The sequence below is a fragment of the Mycetomoellerius zeteki genome, unplaced genomic scaffold, assembly GCF_001594055.1.
Source record: "Mycetomoellerius zeteki isolate Tzet28-1 unplaced genomic scaffold, Tzet1.0 scaffold126, whole genome shotgun sequence".
Lineage (NCBI taxonomy): Eukaryota > Metazoa > Arthropoda > Insecta > Hymenoptera > Formicidae > Mycetomoellerius > Mycetomoellerius zeteki.
The window spans coordinates 149889-172917 of record NW_017256190.1 but is presented as its reverse complement, the minus strand read 5'-3'; the positions used below and the strand labels follow the sequence as shown (position 1 = coordinate 172917).

Genomic DNA, 23029 nt, shown 5'->3' with positions numbered 1-23029 from the left:
AATACTCAATAGCCAGCATTTATTATAACGCATTTTTACTTTCAAGTATTTCGGAACGTTTCTGAGATACATTTTAGTATTTAATTACCTACTTTCTCTCATTTTTCTTAAACTTGAGCGTATTATCATATGAATATATGTATTTTTGAATGTGTCATTTGCTATTTAACATTTTATTTGACCGTATATATTTTGAGTTATGCAAATTTAAACAATAGCATGGCATTTTGTTAATGTGGCCCTCTATGGATATTGATTACTCATAACCTCTTTTTTGAGATTTTCATATCAAAATAATTATTTGATAATCGATTGTATAGCTCTACGGTTAATCTATAGTTTATATTACGTGTACTGTTTTTAATACTGAGATTTTTAATACTGAGCAGCTTATATACAGAAGATGTGATTATGTGAATGTATATACATTCATTTGCATACATTTTAAAATGTTTTATTTTTTTGTTAATTTTGTAACCAAATACTGTTTTCTAAACAAAACTAATTTTAAGGTTATTTTTATGAAAGGCCACATTACCACTCATTTTTTCTTCGAGTCATTATGCAATGTCGCCACATTTTTATTAATAGTATCTTAAGTAATAAATATTTCGTAACTTTGAGTCCAGAATCGATTCAATAACATTTTAATGAATGTAATTGTCAAGTTTTAAACTTAAATATTGATTATTAACAAAGTTATTGTAAAATGTAACTGGAATGCCACAATATCACTTTCTTCTCTATTTATTTTAGGACCAAATTGTAAACATGACTTTTATATTGTTCCATAATGATGTTTTTTCATAATAATATTTATCTTAATTATTTTGAATTAATAAATAGCGTATTATTCCGTTTCCATGTAATCTCCTCAAACATTAATAATATTAAACAAAATAAAGAAAAAAATTAATAGAAAAAATCAAAAATAATAAAATAATAATAATCACTGGTTTCCATTTGATGACACAAATCGACACAAGTCGTTTTATCCTTCTTGACATTCAGAGAGTGACAAAGATAGAACGACACTTGTATCGACTTGTGTCGACTATGTCTCCTAAAAGGAAAGCAGCCAATACTTAGCACACATAGCTAAGTTTATAGTTACGCGCGAACCGCAAGAACGGTCTCATTATTGGCTCCCCGAACGTATACCCGTAGTTTCTCTAATGTGGTGCTGCTCTAACAGCAGCGCATTAACCGTTGTATGTTGTACGTAGGCTACGGTCCACTTGACGCTACAAACGCTTCAAAGCGTTTGAGCGACTAATCAGAACGAAGAATTTTACGAATTGACTAATCAAAGAATGCTTCGAAGCGTTTGTAGCATCAAGTGAACCGCAGCCGCAATTATACGTCCCGCATTATTTTTTAGCAGCATACGTTTTGTGCAGAATTTATTCTAATAAATAAAATGTGATGGACAAAGAAATCCGAAGAACATTGAAACAATGGGGTGTATCTCAATCTATCATTGATAGGTTTAAAGGTAAGTGCACTACTCCGTAAATACTTTCTGTGATTTTCCATGAGTGCGTTCCATTTCACGCACAATGCATATAATGTATTATTTTAATACATGTTGTTCATCGAGTATTCCTTTTTAGGGCTTCTGAGGGAATTTTTCAAAGGTGCCCAATAATTATGATGAGCAGTAATTATCCGGAACACCTTTGGAAAATTCCCGAACGCTCTATAAGTCTATAAGGGGACCGTGTTCGGGAAAAAAAAAGAGGACAAAGATGGCACGATACAGACAGCATCTCACGTTAACTGTCTTAACCTGTGAGATGTAAAGTATTCCGAATCATATTACGAGGGCAAGTCAATAAGTTCTTAGAAAATCTGTCAGAGAGCACTCGCAGAGTCATGTCACATTACTTTTTGACAAGCATCTTTTAGCTGATTACTGTCAAATTTTGAGCGGAATTCATCGCGTGATTTCATTTCTGTAGACGATTAAAGCGAACAACCTTTGTATTTTTTGCAAAATGGAAAAAAACGAGTTTCGTGCATGATCAAACATCTACATATGAAAGGTTTAACGCCGAAAGAAATCAAAGCCGAGTTGTAATGTTCATAGCACATCTGCACCAGCCTTTGTGACTGTATACAATTGAGTGAATGAATTTAAACGATCGTACATCCATGTGATGCACCTCGTTCGGGATGTCCAATTGAGGCTGCTATGCCAGAAATCATCGATGAAGTCCGCGATATTGTTTTGACTGATCGACGAGTGAAAGTACGCGAGCTTGTTGAGGCAATTGGCATATTACATGGCACAGTGATTTCAATTTTGCACGAACAATTGGGTATGAAAAAGCTATCGGCAAGATGGATGCCGTGTTTGCTCACTGTGGACCATAAGCGTGACCGTGTGACGATTTCAAAACAATGTTTGGAAATGTTTCAACGTAATCCAGATGAATTTCTGCGTTGATTCATTACTGTGGACGAAACATGGATCCATTACTTCACACCTGAGACGAAGGAATAGTCAAAACAATGGACTTCACCGGGTGAATCAGCTCCGAAGAAGGCGAAGACCGTGAAGTCGGCCGGAAAGGTGATGGCCACAATTTTTTGGGATGCACGCGGTATATAATTCATATCGATTACCTTCCGACGAAGTAAACAATCAATGGTGATTACTACGCAGCCTTATTGGACCGTTTCAACAACATTTTAAAGAAAAAACGTCTCCATTTGGCGAAGCAGAAAGTGCTCTTCCATCAAGATAATGTACGGGTTCACACGTGCCCGGCACCGATGGCCAAATTCAACGAATTCCGCTACGAATTGCTTCCCCATCCAACATATCCGCCAGATTTAGCCCTCTGCGACTATTTCCTGTTTCCAAACCTGAAGAAATGTTTCGGAGGAAAGAGATTCATCACCAGAGAACAGCTCATCGCCGAAACAGAGGTTTATTTTGAAGGGTTGGACAAATCATATTATTCGGACGACTTTTGAAAAAGTTGGAGAATCGTTGGATCAAGTGTATCGAGCTGAAAGGAGACTATGTTGAGAAATAAAAATGAATCGATCAAAAAAAATGTGTTTTACTATGTTTTTCTAAAAACTTATTACACATGGTTGAATTTGTAAAAAAATAATCTTTAATTTGGTAAATAAAAAAATTAAAAATTAAAGAAAATTACGGGTGGTGAGGGTATTTTGTTAAAGAAAAAAATTTTTTTAATTTTTTTCCTTTATAACTTTAAAGTACTCTTGAAATCGTATAACTTTTATTAAAAAAATTTTTTTCTATCTTTTATACTTCCGACGATATTCGCTTTGAAAAAAAAATTCCGTTTTTTTTTTCAAAGAGTGTTTCACCCCTTAAACATGAATTAGCGCACGTATAAAAAAATACGTCTCTTAGATTTTCGCGTTTTACAATATATTTCATGGAGAATCAAATCGGTTCCGGACAGTTGTGAAACTTTCCTTGTCAGTTCGGTTCACTCTACCTCACGATGGGTGATTTAATCGGTTAATGACACCCCGCGTGTATATATACGAGGACAAATCAATAAGTACCCGTGTTAGTAATGAAGACGCAAGATTTTCACAAAACTTTTTTTTATTTTTCAACGTAATCCCCTTTTAGGAGGATAAGCATTCAGATAAACATTATATGTCTCTAGCAACAAAAATTTGTTGCTACTGAAATGATATTGAATAAGATATCTCATCTACGATTTTAAATATATTTATGCGAAATTAGATATGTATTAGTTTTTTGAGACGCTAAACATGAATTTAGTAATTAAAAATTTCTCAAATGACATTAAATATTCAAGTCAAAAATATTAAAATTATATAATTTTCAATAATTTATAGAACAGTTAGTAAACATTAGATATATTATTATTTCTAAATGTTTTTCACAGTTTGTAATATTATGTTGTTAGGTAGAGAATATTACATTATTAATTAGCAAAATTTTGTTACATTGCTTCGTCACAACCGTTCATGTCCTAGATAGCACACAAAATATTTATAAAATATTTATAAAATATTTATAAAATATTTATAAAATATTTATAAAATATTTATAAGATTTATTTTAAATATTTTGTAAACATTTTTTGTGGTCTTTTAGATTGCACAGATCATAAACATTTATTTTAAATAGTAAATGCTATGAAAGTACTTAATGAGACATTATAATCCAAGTAAAAAATACTTATTAGAAATATTTATTTATATTTATCATAAATATTTCATAAAATATTTAGTCTATATTTTAATAATATTTCGAATAAAGCTTTATATTATGTATGAAATATCTATATAAAATTTCAAAAAATGAATATTAATAAATTTATCATAAATATTCTGTACTGTTTGGGGTGTAACAAAACAGTGCTTAAGCCCTTTTACCGCGTCGAGGTATCTGCCATTAGAAGAGTTATTGTTTTTTTATTTTTTTGTTGTTTTTATATGTTGTTTCTTAATCTTTTTTATTTTTCAAATTTTGTATTCTTATTACACCTTGCAAAAAATATATGAAAGTGTAAGTATATATTTATGTGTGGGTGCGTGCGCGCGCGCGCGCGCGCGCGCGTGTGTGTGTGTGTGTGTGTGTGTGTGCGCGTAAATAGCACGTAATATACCGCTTAGGATATAAGAATAACAAATTTATAAAATAGAAAAAATTAATAAACAAAATATAAAAACAACAAAGAATAAAAAAGACAAAAAAAACAAAAAACTCTTTTAATGGCAGATACCTTGAGCACAGTTGTATTGTGACAAAGCAATGTAACAAAATTCTGCTAATTAATAATATAATATTCTCTACCTAACAATATAATATTACAAACTGAAAAATATTTAGAAATAATAATGTATCTAATGTTCACTAACTGTTCTATAAATTATTAAAAATTGTATAATTTCAATACTTTTGACTTGAATATTTAATGTCATTTGAGAAATTTTTAACTACTAAATTCATGTTTAGCGTCTCAAAAAACTAATCTAATTTCGTCTCAAAAAACATATCTAATTTCGCGTAAATATATTTAAAATTGTCGATGAAGTATCTTATTCAATATCACTTCAACACTTTCGATAATCTTTTTTGGTCCACCATTCGAGTTAAAAAAAAAGCGTAGCACCACGTTATAGAGCACTTCATTATGAGTAAATTAAAAAAAAAAATTTTGAAATCGGTTAAGAATTGTATTGTCGATCGATTTTCGTCCAAAAAGTGAGCGCGGCGGTGCGATGCGTTTCAATAATTAATTGCAGTTAACAGACAGAGTATAGGTATGCGAAACAGAAAAATATAAATTGGACTGGAAACTTAAGAAGTAATAATAACAAAAAAATAATTTTTAAACTTATTTAAATAATTAAATTTAAATAAACTTATAATAGATTTGCGGGGGGATATATGAACTTTGAAATACTTAAATGAAGTTATTATTGCATACAGTATCTTTCTATGTGTGAAAAAGTAGAGCCCCAAAAACTCTTTGCACGGCACTAATTTCTTATATTTACTAAGGAAATATAACTAAATTTGTTCGTTTTGAAAAATAAAAATTTGTTGCACTGAAATACACAAATACACAATTTTTTTTAGCACTTTATAAATTACCTCTTATGTTCGTTCCACGAAAGCTCTCCCTTTGGCACACCTTTGGATCCTTCGAGCGTTCGCTTCAACGCAGTCACGACACAAGTGCTGGAAGCCGAAACTTCCGAGGGCACGCAGGCTATCGCGATTTCCCCACGAGGGGACCATATCGCGATCCAATTGGCTCGCGGGTCTTGCGTACTCCACGAATAGCGCAAGCCGCGTCAATCGCACATCCTGTGGCGCATGGGATTTAATACAGCGGCAGGACTCTATGGGGTCGTCCATATATTAGGTCTGTTCTTTTTGGCTGAACTTTTATACCAGTTCATCTTTCTTCCTTTCCTCTCCAGGAGGAAAGAAGAGGAAGAAAGATGAACTGGTGCAAAAGTTCAGCCAAAGAGAATAGATCTTCTCTGTAAGCATAATTGGGAGAAGCGGAGAATCAGACAAATTCTTACGAATGCTTACATAGAGGGGAGACGGGGTCCCATATATTCTTACATAAGACTTTTGTTTGAAATGTTTTCAATGCAACTATATCGTTCATACAATAATATTGAAAGAATCGTGTAACTGTCTTGAAAATTTTTTTAGTCTTGGACATCGAGGGTCTGCAAAAATCGTACGTAATTATAGGGGGAGGGGAGGTTTAAAATTGCCAAAAATTTGCTTACGTAATATATGGACTGCCCCTTTCATCTGCTAATGGTTTTCTCTAATATTCATCGTGCATGGAGAATCACATCTCAGTGAAGATAATCCTGTAGCCGATCCCCTTTGCTTTCGGCTCTGTCCAAAAGCGTCTCTAAGCCATCAGTTCCGTAACGGGGTTTCTCGTCCGATGGGATAACCACTCATTACAATGTAATCGTGGGACAGAGTCCTCGAAATCATTATAAAATTCATATGAAATCTCTATATATAATCCGATAATTATATATGCAACTACGAGAAATCATTGTATAATATTAAATAAAATCGTATATTTTATTATCAAATTATTCCATATGTAATGAAAAAAATTATTTGTAATCAGATGAAATCATATGAAATCATGTAATCTGTGGAACAATATTTCAGCTAGTGATTATCGCCAGCACGTGGGCGCAGAGTGGCCATCCCCTCTCACTGCCTTAATAACTCCTTTGCGATGCGCCTGTAAAATTTTGTGACAGGATGATAGGTTTCAAAACAGAACGGAAATTATTAAAATATGAAGCGATATTACCTGCCCGCCACCCTCCTTGGCTGCGTTCGGAAACATCACTCAATGCTCCCGTGTATCATCTTATCCTTGTTTAACATTGGGTGAATAATAAGGATAAAACGATACACGGAAGCACTCGGGTGATGTTTCCGAACGCAGCCCTTGTAGATCGTTTGATACCTTCGGTAATTACTTTTTCCATCTCGCTCCTAATTCTGGTTCGGATGGTCTTCACTCTTCACTCGTTGATCCGATGAGACTACGCAAAATTATAATAGGTCACAAGAAGTCGTCAATAATTCTGTAAGAACTCGCAATAATAATAGCGGGCGGAAAAAAAGAACGAAAACTAGAGGTACGAAAATCTGAAAGACGCGTAAATACTTGTGTGCGTGTGCGTGTATGTGTTCGTGCGTGCGTGTGTGTGCTCGTGCGCGTGCCTGTGCCTGTATGTGCGTGTGCGCGCGTCGCGTATGCGTGCGCGTGTATGTGTGTGTGTGTGTATGTGATTGAGCTTCAAATATTAAAATAAATCTCACAAGAGAAGTTTCACAACTTTCGGTCTTCCCTTGTCAGTAACATAAGATGAGCGAAAAATATAACGTAGAAATATAAGGTATATAGTATTAGATGAGATCCGATGAATTACATATATTATAGAATGACAGAAATTGATTGCAAGCGATTGAAAGACCGAATGTTGTGAATTTCTGGATGTTACACGAATGGGCCGTACAATTATCCTATTACTTAATCCGTTATATATATATATATATATATACTGATAAGTTATATCACTTATTTTAACTTTTTAATATTAATCATTTTTATCTTATCACTTGACTACTTTTAATTATTTGACGAGCATACGAAATTACGCACACTGACTATTATTAATAATTTGACACATGATCCAAAATCATGCGATGGATAATTGTCTCACTCATACAATTATTTCAACTCATAACGTATAATAAATCAACCTGACTAAGACTCCTTATAAATCAGAAAACCAGAAAAGAACAAGGGCAATAGGAGTCAAGCGCGGGAGACGTTGCGCAAATAACACGACTATCTATATATCGTAAAACTATTTTATTTTACTAAAGCACTTACATGTTTCGGCTCATTTTTAAGCCTTCTTTAGAGACAACATAAAGTCACATATATAGAATATATAACAAATATTAACTAGTCATGGTGATCTTCCCCACCTCGAGAGAAGAAGCCTCAAAAATGAGCCGAAACATGTAAGCGCTTCAATAAAATAAAAAAGTTTGACGCTAGATAGTCGTGTTATTTGCGCAACGTCTCCCGCGCTTGACTCCTATTGCCCTTGTTCTTTCCTGATTTTCTATTTCAACTCATACTTTAACATAAATTGAGGGTCCCTACACTTAAAACCCGATATCTCAGGAACTGTTCATCGCAGGTTCAATAATAAACGATTGTGTAGAGAGTTTAAAAGCCTTTCGATTTGATAATAACTACTTTTTACGAATAGCCGAATTCGAGATAGGTATTTACGAAAAACTTTAAAAAATAAGTTTCATACGAAAATAAAGAAAAACCTTCTTAAAATCGTATCTTGGAAATTAGAAGTCATACAAGGACGCAAAAAAGTGGTTTTGATAGGGAATTTAATAACGTTCAATCTTTATGAGAGATATTTTGAACGTAGAAATAGCAAGATTCGAGGTGTTAACAAAAAGAAACTGCTAATTCTTGAAATGACCAAAACTATAAAATATTAAAAAAATTTTGTCACTGAAAGTATAGATCGTACGATCTGGGGGAAAAAAACGAAATTGTCCGTAATTTTGCCAGCTTTCTTGTAATAAAATGAGCCTTATTACTCTCGAAAAAATAACATCATATTTTTTTCAAATTTTTTGAACAATTTTAACCCATGTCACTGGGGCACGGGAAAAACTTGTGGACAAAATTCGTCCGACGCTCTAATTCTTAATTAATTTTAAAGTTTTTTTTTTAATTTGCTCGAAATTGAATGAGCTATAAGCCCATTCTGCGTAAATTTTGTTTACAGTCCAAAGTAAAAATTGCCGATCCAATGAAGTGAGCAGAAAAGATCAAAATTACACGATAATATTGGATTGGCAATTTTTAATTTGGACCGTAATCAAAATTTACGCAAAATAGGCTTATAGCGTATTCAATTTCGAGTAAATTAAAAAAAAAACTTTATAATTGGTTAAAAATTAGAGCGTCGATCGAATTTTGCCGCTCACTGTGCCGGGTCTTTAGGGAAATTTAGTATTGCTTTTTAGTGGGAATTTTTTTTTAATAGTCTATTGATAGCTATCAATATCTTTGTAAACTTCATGAAAATAAAGCTTTCAAAGATAATTGGCAGCGTTACATGAATACCATAATACTTGACAACTGTCTGAATAATAAATACATAAGTAATAATAAATTAAATTATTGTATCGAATATCATAAGGTAAACCAAATTTTAAAATGTTTCGGATTGTGAAATGTCATAGTATTCTTCTAACGCTGCCAATTATCTTTGAAAATTTTATTTTCATGAAGTTTACAGAGATATTGATAGCTATCAGCTGTCAATAGACTGTTAAAAAAAAAATTCCCATTAAAAAGCAATTCTAAATTTCAAGACCCGGCATAGTGAGCGGAAAAATTCGACCCATACTCTAATTCTTAACCAATTATAAAGTTTTTTTTTAACAAAATTTATGCAGAATGGGCTTATAGCTCATTCAATTTTAAGCAAATTAAAAAAAAATTTTAAAATTGGTTAAGAATTAGAGCGTCGGCCGAATTTTATCCACAAAGGTGTTTTTCCACCTATCTGTGGCCCGGTGGCATGGGTTAAAATTGTTTAAAAAATCTGAAAAAATATGGTGTTATTTTTTCGAGATATTGAACCACTTTAGGGGGTGTCCCGATTAAATTTAAAAAATTGTTAAAATAATGACCACCCTAATATACAGGATGTCTCACCTAACTCAACCATCTAAAATATCTCACTTGGTTTTTATGATTGGAAAAAATGTTTCAGATGAAAGTAGAATAGTTTCAAGAGGGATATATTTCGGTTGAGTTGTTTTTCTTCTAGGTGGAAGCGTCAAAAAGATGTGAAAGTCATCTCCACTTTTTTAGTTGGAATTGTATAATTTTTTTACACAATATGATATGGCAATACATAGGATAATAATATTAACAATACAATAGCAATGCTAGCAATAAAGTATGTTGTATTGCCATAATTAGCAATCACTGTACATTAGTGTACATTTTTTTAAGTGGTTGACCCCCTTAGAGTTTGGTAATAGCTATTAAATGCTGAAATAATGCCAATCAAATGTTTGGTTAATATAAAAAAAATAATGTTACTTTTACACAAATATTTAATAAGTATTATCAAACTGTTATCATTTGGTAATACTTACTAAATATTTGTAAATGTAGCATTATTTTTTGGTTATATTAATCAAACATTTGATTGGCATTTGTTTTAATAAAACGTTTCATATATATATATATTTCAATCTTTCATTTCTGCATAATTTCTTACAAAAAATTTCCTGTGCTCATATTACCCCTAAGGATGCTCCCCAGAGAGAGGGGATATGAGTACTGGGCGGGTAATAAGAGCACCCGCCATAATTTCAACATTTGCATTAAAATAATCAATTTCAATATTAAGATACATAAAATATCAACAAATCTATCAAATGGTATGCACATAAGATTTTTTTATTCTTCAGTATGTTAGATATATCAAAATGTTTCCTTAAGGTGCTCATAATACCCGATCCTACTCTATATACTCGTGAAAAAATTGTTTTTGTACATATAATTATATGTGAAATATGTCCTTATATCCTAAATTCTTCTTTCTTTTTTGTAAAGTTACTGTTTAGTGTAAGAAAAATAATAATAATAATGAGAAAACAAAAAATCATTAAAAGAATAATTTTCGCATTGTTACTTAAAAAAAAACAAGTTTGGAGAAATTTAAAGAATTGCTTATATACATTTATAAATTATAAATAAATCATTAGATATAATATTATACATATATAAGCGATTTTTTTACATCTTCCAAACTTGATTTTGCTAAAGAAAACAATGCGAAAATTCTCCTTTGATTATTTTTTACGTTTTCTCATTATTATTATCTATTATTTTTTTCTTATACTAAACGGTATACTTATAAAAGAAAGAAGAATGTATCGACATGTATGGACATATTTTATATATAATTATACATATACATTTATATATTATATAATATATTCATATATGAAAAATTTTTTCATATAAATCCAGAGCTCATGTTCACATATAGCATGTACATATATTATCCAGAGCATACAAATATAAAAAATTCATTATTATGTTCTTTAATTTCTATATTTAGCAAATTCTGAAAACATACATAAAGAACGTAATACAATTTTGATGCCAAATTAATCTTTAACGAATAAAATTATTATAGTATCTAAACTCAACTTACTTAATCTTAAACTTTAATGTAGTATACTAAATAAGTAATATCAATTTGAATTAATAAGACTTTATTCTATAATAGTAACGATATCGTTACGTTATCGTTGTGCAGGTTTTATACATGGTAAAAAAGCTGTACGACAATAATACAATGACATATCGTTACTGTCATTAATAAAAGTAATAAAATAACTACACGAGGATTTAAAAAATCGATAAACGGTTAAAATATTACACTACATCCGCTCATAATACGATGTTATATATACTGCATGCGATGCGATTGAGCTGTAGACAATCATAACTATCGATTTAACATGCTTTAACATGCATATGTTATTATATTTTATTATATTACAGGATTCTGACGTATATTGACATAAAATAACTCGTAAAAAAACTATGAATTTTTTTATAACATACTGAAAGAAAAGATTGACTGCTGCAACAAATTAGATGGTAAAATATGATAGCATTTTTAAGTGGCTGCAGCAGTCAATTTCTTCTTTCAGTGTACTTTTATGAACAGAATAAAGAGATGAATCAATTGATGAAAAAAGAAACACATAGTTATGCTTATTTAAAAAATTATCCATTTTGCGTATATATTTTTTTAAAGCAACTATGTGTTTTCTTTCCAATTGATTCATCTCATTACTTTTTACTTATAACAAATCCTTCCGGAACACGGATTATTGCTCAGTCATCGTCTGGGATATCGGAAATGATTAGGGAGATCGGTTGACAGGCCTTATGGCATGTTGCGAGACGGACGTAGGGCGCGTATTCTGACGGCATGGTGCAAATGTATCTGCCTTCGCGATACGCTGCTCGGGATGGAGAGGTTGTTGCACCTTTATCTTCTTATGGGGCACGCAAGGTTCCTCCTTGATAAGTTTAGGTTCTTGTGGAGATGAGCAAGACCTTAGGGGAAGAAGCCATGAGTCGCAAGGCCGTGGTGTAGAAGTTCCCGACGGGTTCTGGAGGAAGACGGAGGGATCGAACTTTCTGGATGCCATCAAATTGTTACACAGCCTGATTACTTGGACTCGCCTACCACCGTGATTACCTCTTTTCGTCAGTCTAGAAAAAGGCAAAAATTAATTTATTGACTTGACCATTTGCAAATATTTGACGAAATCGATGTAGATTTAATAAAGCGAGACATACGGAGGGAAGGACTGAGCAGCTCCTACGAGTCCAGTCATTGGGATGTAGGAAAAAAAAGAAAAAAGAGAGAAAACAAAGTATGCATACTTACTTTTCAAAAATTTTTATTATATTTAAAGATATTCCAAGCTTCCGTTATGGAATAAATCGCAATGATCCGCTACGAAGTCCGGAACGGGAGTGAGTCCATTTGGCAGTTTCCGCTGCGTTTATACCGCCACAAGTTGGCGACACTTGCGATTCGGGAGGAAAGGGGGGTTTGGTTTTACCGGATAAATATGTTAGATAGGAGAGACCAGGGCTGGTTGTCACAGTCTTTGATTAGTGATTTTTAGAAAAAAATGGATTGATTTGAAATATTATATACGTTATAACATACATCCTTTAGGTATTAAAAAAAATATTCGTGAATTCATCGTATCGTCAAAATGAGTTATTTAATTTTAAATGAAGCTGCGAAAATGTGACAATTAACTCTGTGTATTGGGTTGACTGTCACACGTTCTGGATTGGCAGTAGCATATTTGTTACGGACAACACATATAAAAAATACAGTTTTTATTTTAATATCAGTTCTATATTTTGAGAAATAATAGTAATTATGATATTAATACAAATAGAATAGTTATTTTAATCATAAAATACATAATTTGTTTTTATACCGTAGTTTCTATATGAAAAATGAAAAAACATATCTACATGAAATATAATATATTTATAAGTAATATTCTCTAAGAACGTGTTCCCTAAAGATATTAAAATTAATTGTCACTTAATCTCGTTTCATTTTGGTCAATCTACTCCACATAGCCATTTTTAATAAAAGAGATTGTATTCACGAACTTTATTAGGCTAATGATTAATTAATTGTAGCAAAGATCTTCTAAGACATATCATTTTCTATGAATATAGGGATATCGCGATTAATAATGTCAAAGACTTGTCAGACAACAAAATAAGAAAAATTTACTCACTAATTTCATTTTCTTAAAAATCGTTGTAAATAATATATATAATGCTTGTGGTGCAAATCATTTTACACAACAAATTAATATTATATCAGCAATCTACAGTTAAAACAGAGATTTTTCTGCCATATCCTGTTCAAGTTATAAGCATTTTGACAATCAACCCCGTACGACAATCAGCCCCGGTCTCCCCTAATAATACATGCGAATTATATTGTATAGATAATAATACTTATTTTCTGGAGTGCGCATGGAAGAGGGAACTAATTAGACCAAAAGCCACTTCTACCAGTTGTGTCAATGGACCAAGTCAAGTCCTCGTTTCTCTCAGGAAACGGGATAGCATCCCTTCCTGCAGAGACCTCGACCTTTTCTTCTGGATCGCAGACGGCATCTCTCCTTCGTAGCAGATAGACCTCTACACACAGCTAGCGACTATCTCCTCTGACTCGCCTCTATTTTGTCTAGTTAGGCAACTTCTCCTCTTGATTGTTCGAATTTTTCTGCTTATTGCCTTCTCATTTATTGATGTCGAATAGTCCGGCTCCAATATGTCATCCCTCTTCACGTAATTTTAGCACTCACCATCCCTCGACTCTTTTCCTGTTTCGTCATTAACTGTTGTGTGTATATTCGTTACTAACTCTACACAATCCCCCTTTTTTATTTGACCGGGGTTACACATCAATAAATAAAATAAAAATATAAAAATACAATATTTATTGATTTTCGTATGTCTATCCCTATTTACATTTCTACGTGTTTCATCTACTGAATTCGTCGTAAATTTTCTTTAAAAGTTTACGTTTATATAATTTTAATTATTACGAAATTAATTATAATATTATAAATTTAATTATTTCACGCCTCTTCTTTTTTTTAATTTATGTTCATATACACGATTTTTTAATTATTACAATTTACGCTTTGTTTCACGCTTCCGTTGATTATACTTTTTAAGAGATTGTGTGTTAAGTATTCCTTTTATTATCTATAAAACATAATTCGCATGCATTATTACCTAACATATTTATCCGGTATGAACCTTCGTATAAGTGAAAACATTTTTTTATCGTTTTGTCAATTGAGCTAAAATGTATCGTAGCAACACCTGATCATCTACCTTCAGTTTAATTTTACTCGTACTTTTTTGTTTCTTTTTTCGTTATTCGGTATTTCTTTTCAGATTAACTAAAGCTATTTGAATTTTGTATTTAACGAAGTTTCTTCGGATTCTGGAAATTCAGTTATCTCTTTTATCCCAAATGTTTTCCAAATTGTAATTCATATGGAACAAGTCCCGTATTATGATGCGTAGTTACATTTGAAATTTGCTCGATTTTATTAATATGATTTGCCCACGCGCAGTATACTTTTTATTACGAAGCATTCGCTCGCAATATTCTTCCCAAAGTTCTTTTATCACCCTTTCAGTTGGATTTGATTGAGGATGTCGAATCGATGAATATCGCACCTTTATGCCCTCTTGTCGTAATTTTTCTTTCCACAATTCGGATGTGAATTGTGTACCATTATCGCTTAGAATTGTTTGTGGCTTTTCATATTTCGGAATATACTCTTCCAGTACTTTGCGGACACATATAGTATATTAGCCGTTGCTTTCCTAATCGAATATAGAGCTACATATTTTGAGAAAGCGTCTAATATTACGAATAAATATTGCATTCTCCAATTCGGCATCCCTCTCCACGCAATCTTAGCATTTAACACTTCTCTACTCTTTTTCTGTTTTGTCATTAGCTGGAGACGCTACCGCGTTGCTTGATAAAAAAAAATTTTAATTTTAATTTTTTCTAATTTCTTGCAAGTGCGTGCATATAGATATGTATGTGCATGACCTATTTTTGGCGTTATCCAGAATCGATAACGTGCGTGTACACACGTAGGAGATGGGGAGCAGATACCTACCACACCCTCGTCATAACTTGGATAATGTTGAGCGTCGAGAGAAGGACATGCACACATGCACGCATTTACACGAAAAAAAGAGTTAATATTTGAAAACAAGAATTTATAAATTGGATTAAAAAAATTTTAATGAAAAAAGCTTAATATTTGAAACTCATATACTTTAATTTTCATGTTGATAAAAATTTCTACAATAATTCGTTTATAATTCTCACATTCTTGAAGGAAAACGCGTGGACGCCTGGTTTCTCGTCGGCAAACACCTGGACAGTCAGTCCCCTTACGGCGAACACATAGACACCGATTTCCTTGCCGATGAACACACAGACATCGACTTTCTCGGCGTCGACCGTGGACATTTACCCAATATCAGAATATGAATTCTCTGATGAAAAAACACCTGGATACGTACTTCTTCAACGGCGATCCCTAAGCCGAGGCGGTGATGAGACCCTCCTGGGATACCTGAACTTCCTTGGAGGAATTGGTGAGTTATTCGCAACTTCTAGGAACGACACCACCTCGTTAAAGGCTGAGAGAGAGAGAGAGAGAGAGAGAGAGATTCTTGGATTCTCGCTTCTTCGAAGGAAAACACTTGGATATTTGATTCCTTGTCGACGAATACCTAGACAATACCTGGACACTCGGTTTCCTGATGGTAAACGCGTAGACATCGATTTCCTCGACGGCGAACATTTGAACATTGACCGACATTATTCATCGTCACCGATATCGTTCGACGTCTTGCGGCGTCTCTCTCTCTCTCTCTCTCTCTCTCTCTCTCTCTCTCTCTCTCTCTATTTAAAAATTTTTTTATTTTCATTGTATTTTTATTTTTTTAATTTTTATTTCTATTAAATAAATAAATAGTAAAAGGGCTACGAGCCAAGCTAGATGTTCGTTGTTAATTAATTAAATTTAATCTTTACATAATAAAAACACTAACAGTTTTGACCCATTATCGGGTCATTCTCAATGTGACAGATTACATAATATAATTCGTTAAAAATTATTTCCGTCCGCTTTATTTCTTACAATTATTTCTTACGCATAGTGATGGTCACAGTAGGTGTTGCGTTATCGTATTTGTCGATTTATTTCAATAATAGGTGTTTTTTCCCATTTGCAATTCTTTTAATCTCTTGTTATATTTTACTTTTGATCTCTATTGTGATGGAATGTAATTTCTACAGTAACTGAAAGATCATTCAAATTTAAAGCTGACTATAATTAATTAAATGTCTGTATCATAATGTCTGCATGTAATAATTTAATAAACTAATTCTCAATGAATACCTGGGTAGGAAAGTCCGTAATTACATAGTAAATAAATAAAAACTTCTTGAAAAGGAACTTTAAAAATTGACTATTATATGTGTCACGTTTGTTTTTGAAATGAGCAACGAAAATGAGAGAGCAATTAAGATAAGGGAAGGAAAAATCCATAGGAAAGTGATTCCGTGTCACTCTGCTTGTTTAATCCTTGTGTCTGTTTTTTTTTATGAAGATCATCTCAAATATTAATTATAATGATAGTTCTCTGTCTAATATTTTGGCCTTCCTTCCAATTGAAATTATGGTTTAAAAATATGCGATGATTAGAAATTACTGATGGAGAATCTGTTTTTTTTTTATTAATGTCAGACAAGTGTTCACGAACTCTTGTCATGATTCGACATAGGATCGAGCTTATCTTTGCCTCGTTTTATATATCTCTATAATGTATTCGGAATGAAAAATACTATCTTTTGATTAATATTAGTAGCTATTGGTTGGAAACTCTCTGAGATGGTCTTCACATAAAGGACAGTAAAAAAACCGTTCTTTGATTTTATTTTGTTTTACTCGAGTTATTGTTTGATTTTGATGATGGTATTTTAATCTGATGTGTATGGCTGAAAAAATAAATGGCAGTAGATATATTCATTATTCAGAGTAATGTAATAATTGCATCTTTCATATTTTTTTGATGGAAGCTAGGATTTTCTTGTTGATTTAAGCCATTTAATTATTAATTTGTCATTATGGTTTAAAGATAATATTGTTGCATAATCTATTAATGGTTGTTGCCTAGTCTATTAATAATCGGGATCGAACGGTTTCTTACGTGGCTAATATATTATACTAGGCACTAAAATAATGCGTACAAAATAATGCGTACAAAATAGTATGTACATGAGTGATGTTATTCTTATTCACAATGACTTTCCCTATTTTCCTAATTTGGTTTTTAGCAGCGTCAAGTTTTTTTGCATAAAGTATTTTTTATTTTATTAAGATTTTTTTATTTTGTACCATTACGTCCTTAATTCTTTGTGATAACCCTTGGGTTGAGTAAGATAACGCAATTTTATGATATAGTATTATATAGTGACATATTTTAAAGGAAGATTAAATAGTTACTACCACACTTGGCCTGAAACAGGAAAAATTTTGTATAAGTACACACACATACTTGAATTCTATTTTTTAAATTAAAAGTTACGAAATCTTGGGATTTTTTAAAAATAATTTTATGCAATTAGTGCAACTTAAATACTTCATATCATTTTTTAGAAGTATATACCTCTTGGAATTAAACTCGGCGTCAATTATTAATGATCGATATGAAATCTTTCATGCAAATGATATATGTATGTATCGCTTGGAAAATATTATTTCTATGAAATTATAACTTGGCTCTAGTTTTTGATATCAAATCTTTCATGAAAATAATGTATATTACTTAAAATTTTTAATTTGATACTACGGTTTTTTGTTCAAGCAACATACTCTCATATTTGACGCCCTTTCTTTATAAATATCTCTTAAATTCTTTTTACTATACAATGATTTTTGTTCGGGCAGTGCATCTATATTTGACGCCTTATTCTTTCCTTTTTTTTTAAAAAAAGTTACATATTACTTAAATTATTTTTACAGTACAACGATTCTTTGTTCAGGCAACATATCTATATTCGACGACTTATTATTTCCTTTTTCAAAAAAGTTTCATATCACTTAAATTGCTTTCATGGTACAACGGTGTTTTGTTTGGGCAGCGCACCTGTATTTGACGCCTTATTCTTTTCTTTTTAAAAAAAAAGTTACATATCATTTAAATCTTCTTTTTACGGTATAACAATTTTTGTTCCAGCAACGCACCTATATTTGATGCCTTATTCTTTCCTTTTTTTTAGTATTTTGATGATAAGGTATCGAATAGTCCAGCAAAAGAAATTTTGTTCGGTCTTTCGAGTGCCTATTTTATTATTTGAGATTACAACACGTCTGTATAAGTCAAAGTCTGACAGCAAACTTCACGACTTTTTCTTCTCGAGACATGTTATTGTTTTATAAGGGTGGGCAGTATTTGAAGTACATGTATTTAAAATACGTATTTAAATACAATAATTATCTATATGGCTCAATCAGAATAAATCAATAGTAAAAAGAATGGGCTACGAGCCATTTAAATACATTTTTGTATTTTGTATTTCGTATTTAAATACTTTTTCTGAAAGTATTTTGTATTTTCCATTTAAATACTTATTTTTAGTATTTTGTATTTTAAATTTGTAAATACTAAATACATTTAAATTATGTAAAAATTTTTTTGATGAAAGTTAAAATTGCACCATTGTTGATTCAACCTAAAATGCGTTCCATTTCTCGTATGATGTGCATAATGTATCATTTATCCTTGTTTACATTTGGTAAACATAATACAGGATAAATGATACATCATGCACATCATGCGTGAACTGGAACGCACCAGCGTTGTGTCTCAGCATTATTTTTTCATTAAAGCCCAATTTCACAACTTATGGTTAACTCTTAACCGAGGTTCAACTTATTCATTATCTCTTTCCAATTCTAGAATTGCCAATCTCGGTTAAATTAATTGACAATTACAAAGGTAATAGTGGGCAGTATTTAAAATACATCTATTTAAAATTTTAGAAATGTATTTCCGCAAAACTTTTTATCGCTTGTACATCGTGTACAAGCGATATATTTAATAAATAATTTTATAATCATTACTTGTAAATTACGTATATTAATCTAAAAAGTACAGTTATACAGAATATCAAGGTAACAATGTGAATTACACAATTAAAATGTTATGAAATTTACCAAAGTCTTTTGTTTTAGCTGGTTATCTCTAAGTGACTCATCGAACGCAATGAAAAGCTGAACTGTTGAAATAGGAAGATCAACTTACAATATTTTTGTATTTTCAGTCAGAGATGATTCCTTTCTGTAAAGCTACGTATTTAATATTCTGTAATTTTTTCTCAATTTCACATAAAATACTCCTTTTAACACAGACTATTTTTTTCTGATAATTTATGTTCCATATCTGTCAATTGTTTAGATATGTCACAACAATAATTATTATTGTTTGTCTTTTCTGTTGGTGCAGATTCTTGTGAATACTTTTCTATTTCACTTCGATGATCTGTAATAATTGAAAATTGTAATTATTACAAATATCAGTAATGAAATGACAGTATTTATTGCTATCAAATATATTTAAGCAAAAATATAACAATTGAAGAGTTGATGGTTTCTATTACTTGAAGAAGATAGTTTCCAACTTGGAATTATCCAAAATATCCTCTAACATGCAGTCATTTTCGAAAGCGTCAACAGGTCCTTCGTTAATAGAACTATCTGCATCTTTTTCAGGATTTTTAATTATTTCATTTTCACTCGTTTCTATTTCACTTTGTGAAAATGAATGCTCGAGACATTGCATGCCTTCATCGTAATTAACTAAAATATTGTATGTTTCATTACCATTAACCAATTATAGAGTTACAGACAGAGTACAAAGTGCAGTGTTTTTTTAAATATTTTAACGAAAATATCATAACTAATGGCGAATTCGATTGGAAGCACTAGTGCGCATTGATGCATATTAAAGCCGTTGTACACTGATTTAATTTGAGTATAAAAATGAAATGCAAATATTTTGAATTATGAAATACATATTTTACCTAATAGTACAATAAAATGTATTGAGTATATCACGATTTACTCGATTTCTATGTTTATAAACATATCTTCACGTTATTTTGTATACAACAGCTTTAATATGTATCAATGCGCACCGAGTGCATCCGATCGAATTCGCTATAAGCTGTTACCCAGTTCATTGATGTTAAAACTACGCACTTCATTCGGTTAAGCTTATGAATGATTAATCGTAAATTGCCCTAAGCTTTGAACAAATAATAAAAAATAAATAATAGAAATGACACACACACACACACACACACGCACGCACGCACGCACGCACGCACGCACAAAATATATATTATTAAGAATAATAAAAATTATGAATAGAAATTATTATTGAAAACAGATATATGCGATATTATAATAGTAACATTAATGTAATAATAGAGGCTTTAAAAATTTTATAAAATTAAAAAAGTATTTATTCTTATATTTGGGTTCCTATTTCGTTCCAATCTAATTCTGGCATTTGTATTTCATTGATCCATATGTCCATTTTACTATATTCCTCTGGCTACAATGATAGTGCAAGAATTATAGTGACCTGACTTATTCAGTAGTAACCACGAACGTGGTACTAAGTCGACTGATTTCTTTGCTTTCACTGTACTGTATTTAACGAAATCAACTACCACGTACTTTGAATCTGTTTTGAGGTCTATTTAACATAATTAAAATTGATATTTAGCATTGATTTATGTACTAGGTAATTATTTATAATACGTTTCTTTTTCCAAATCTTGATAAAAATATACTCATTCGGCGTTTTCACTCAATCAAAACGAAAGAATCTAGCAGAAAAAAACGGCGCACAGTAGTCTGATCGCAGTTAGCAGCACGAAAAAATTACAAATTTTATATTAACGCTACTGTATATCATTTATTATTAATTTTAAATCTCTCTCTCAGAACATGATAAAAACTATTAATTATTGCATATAATCAGATAATATATATACATATTCGATAAACAATAACGGTGGCTTAATGATTGTTATTTAACATGTAAATTTTTTACAATGTACTTACAGGTAAAATCTCAAAATTTGAATTCAATCATTTACTATTTGCAGATTTGGATGTTTTCAAGTTGCGGCTACATTTTTTCAAACGATCTTCGACATTTTTTATAAATTTCAACAATATATCTTCAAGTAAATCTGTATTTATATTTTCTTTTACATTAATAAATTCTTTTAGTTGAACTAATAATTCTGTTCTCTTTAAATTTTATGTTTGTACCATTGAAAGAATAATTCCAAATATTTCATACCAAAAATACCCCTCCTAAAAAATTATAATAACTTTATAAGCCGCACATGTGTGCATTTTATTTGTACAGCACAAATTCCTTGATAAAAAAATGATGAGATTTAACCTCCAGCCAGCTCGGCGGATAGAAATTAAAACCGAATTAAGAGATCTATTGAATTTCATTTATTATCCTATATATTGCCGAAAAATTACAATTTTTTCTCTGCAGTTATCATCTTTGTTGATAATCAAACTTTGATAATAACATTGAAATCACAATTTTAAAGAAAAATCGAATATTATTGAGTTTTAAATGCATGTACATCGATAAACATGTCTACTAAATTAATAAATCATAAAATTAGTACAATATTATCAGTTTTTTACTCTTAATTATTTCAATATTAACAAAGACGCAAACTCCCGTAAGGATGTCGGTATTTAATAATATCTCGTCGGTGGCTACAAGCTCCACGCTCGACGAAATACAGTCGGCGGGAGAAGGACAAGAAGGAGGGGGAGAGGAAGTGACACTGCGCTGGGAGTCGGAGGAGGGATATCAGGAAAAACTCGCTGAGTTAAGACGGAAGAAATAAATTCTGCGTTAGGGAAAGGAAAACAGGAAAGAGGTGAAGGCGAGGGTGCCACAACCAAGGGAGAGGGAACAAGTTGAAGGGAAGGAACTGGGGGTGAACAAGGATGATGATTAGGAGGGGGAGGGACGTTACGAGAAGAACGGCCTGCGACTGAGTGTTCAATTATTATTATTATTATTATTATTCTTTGTTTGAACTGTGCAAATTTATCTATTATATCATTTATATTATTTATCTTTTTGTAAACTTTCAATTATAATTCTAATAAGAAAATGTTTACGATATAGTGCGTCAGGAAACTCGATGAATTCATACAATAGCATTGAAAAGGATCCGAAACGGGATCGAAATGTTTGTACAAAATTCTTGGAATAAAATTTATTACACATTGACACCCAGTGTTTGGCTTCACAAGGCATCAATATTAATGACAGAAAATTATTATTATTATTATTATTAGCTAAACTGTTATCAGGGATATAATTATTAATAGGGACTATAATTAGGGACTATAATTATTAATATCATTATTATTATTGTGTGTGTGTGTGTTTGTGTGTGTGTGTGTGTGTGTGTGTGTGTGTGTGTGTGTGTGTGTGTTTTATTTATATTATTACTATTTATATTATTATTATTATTAGTATTTGTATTTTTAATTATATTATTATTATTATTTAAATTTTTTAAGAATTCTCGGTAGGCTTCATCTAAGAGCTGACGGGCCTCCTTGAGCCGCTGATCTTTTTGGTGTTTAGCCGTGCGTGGAAAGGTGTGAATGAGGTGGCTCACCCACTACGAG

At 31.5% G+C, this 23029-nt stretch overlaps 1 protein-coding gene across 1 annotated transcript; it reads left to right on the top strand.

Moving 5' to 3' along the window:
• The first annotated feature begins 2731 nt into the window (after positions 1-2731).
• On the top strand, positions 2732-3080 carry LOC108731409 (histone-lysine N-methyltransferase SETMAR-like). Its single transcript, XM_018461737.1, has one exon. The coding sequence runs from the start codon at positions 2779-2781 to the stop codon at positions 2980-2982; it is 204 nt and encodes a 67-aa protein (XP_018317239.1). The 5' UTR covers positions 2732-2778; the 3' UTR covers positions 2983-3080.
• The last annotated feature ends 19949 nt before the right edge of the window (positions 3081-23029 follow it).

Bases quoted from the DNA above. Each gene is read 5' to 3' on its own strand.
- LOC108731409 (XM_018461737.1), top strand. From the start codon at position 2,779: ATGGCCAAATTCAACGAATTCCGCTACGAATTGCTTCCCCATCCAACA.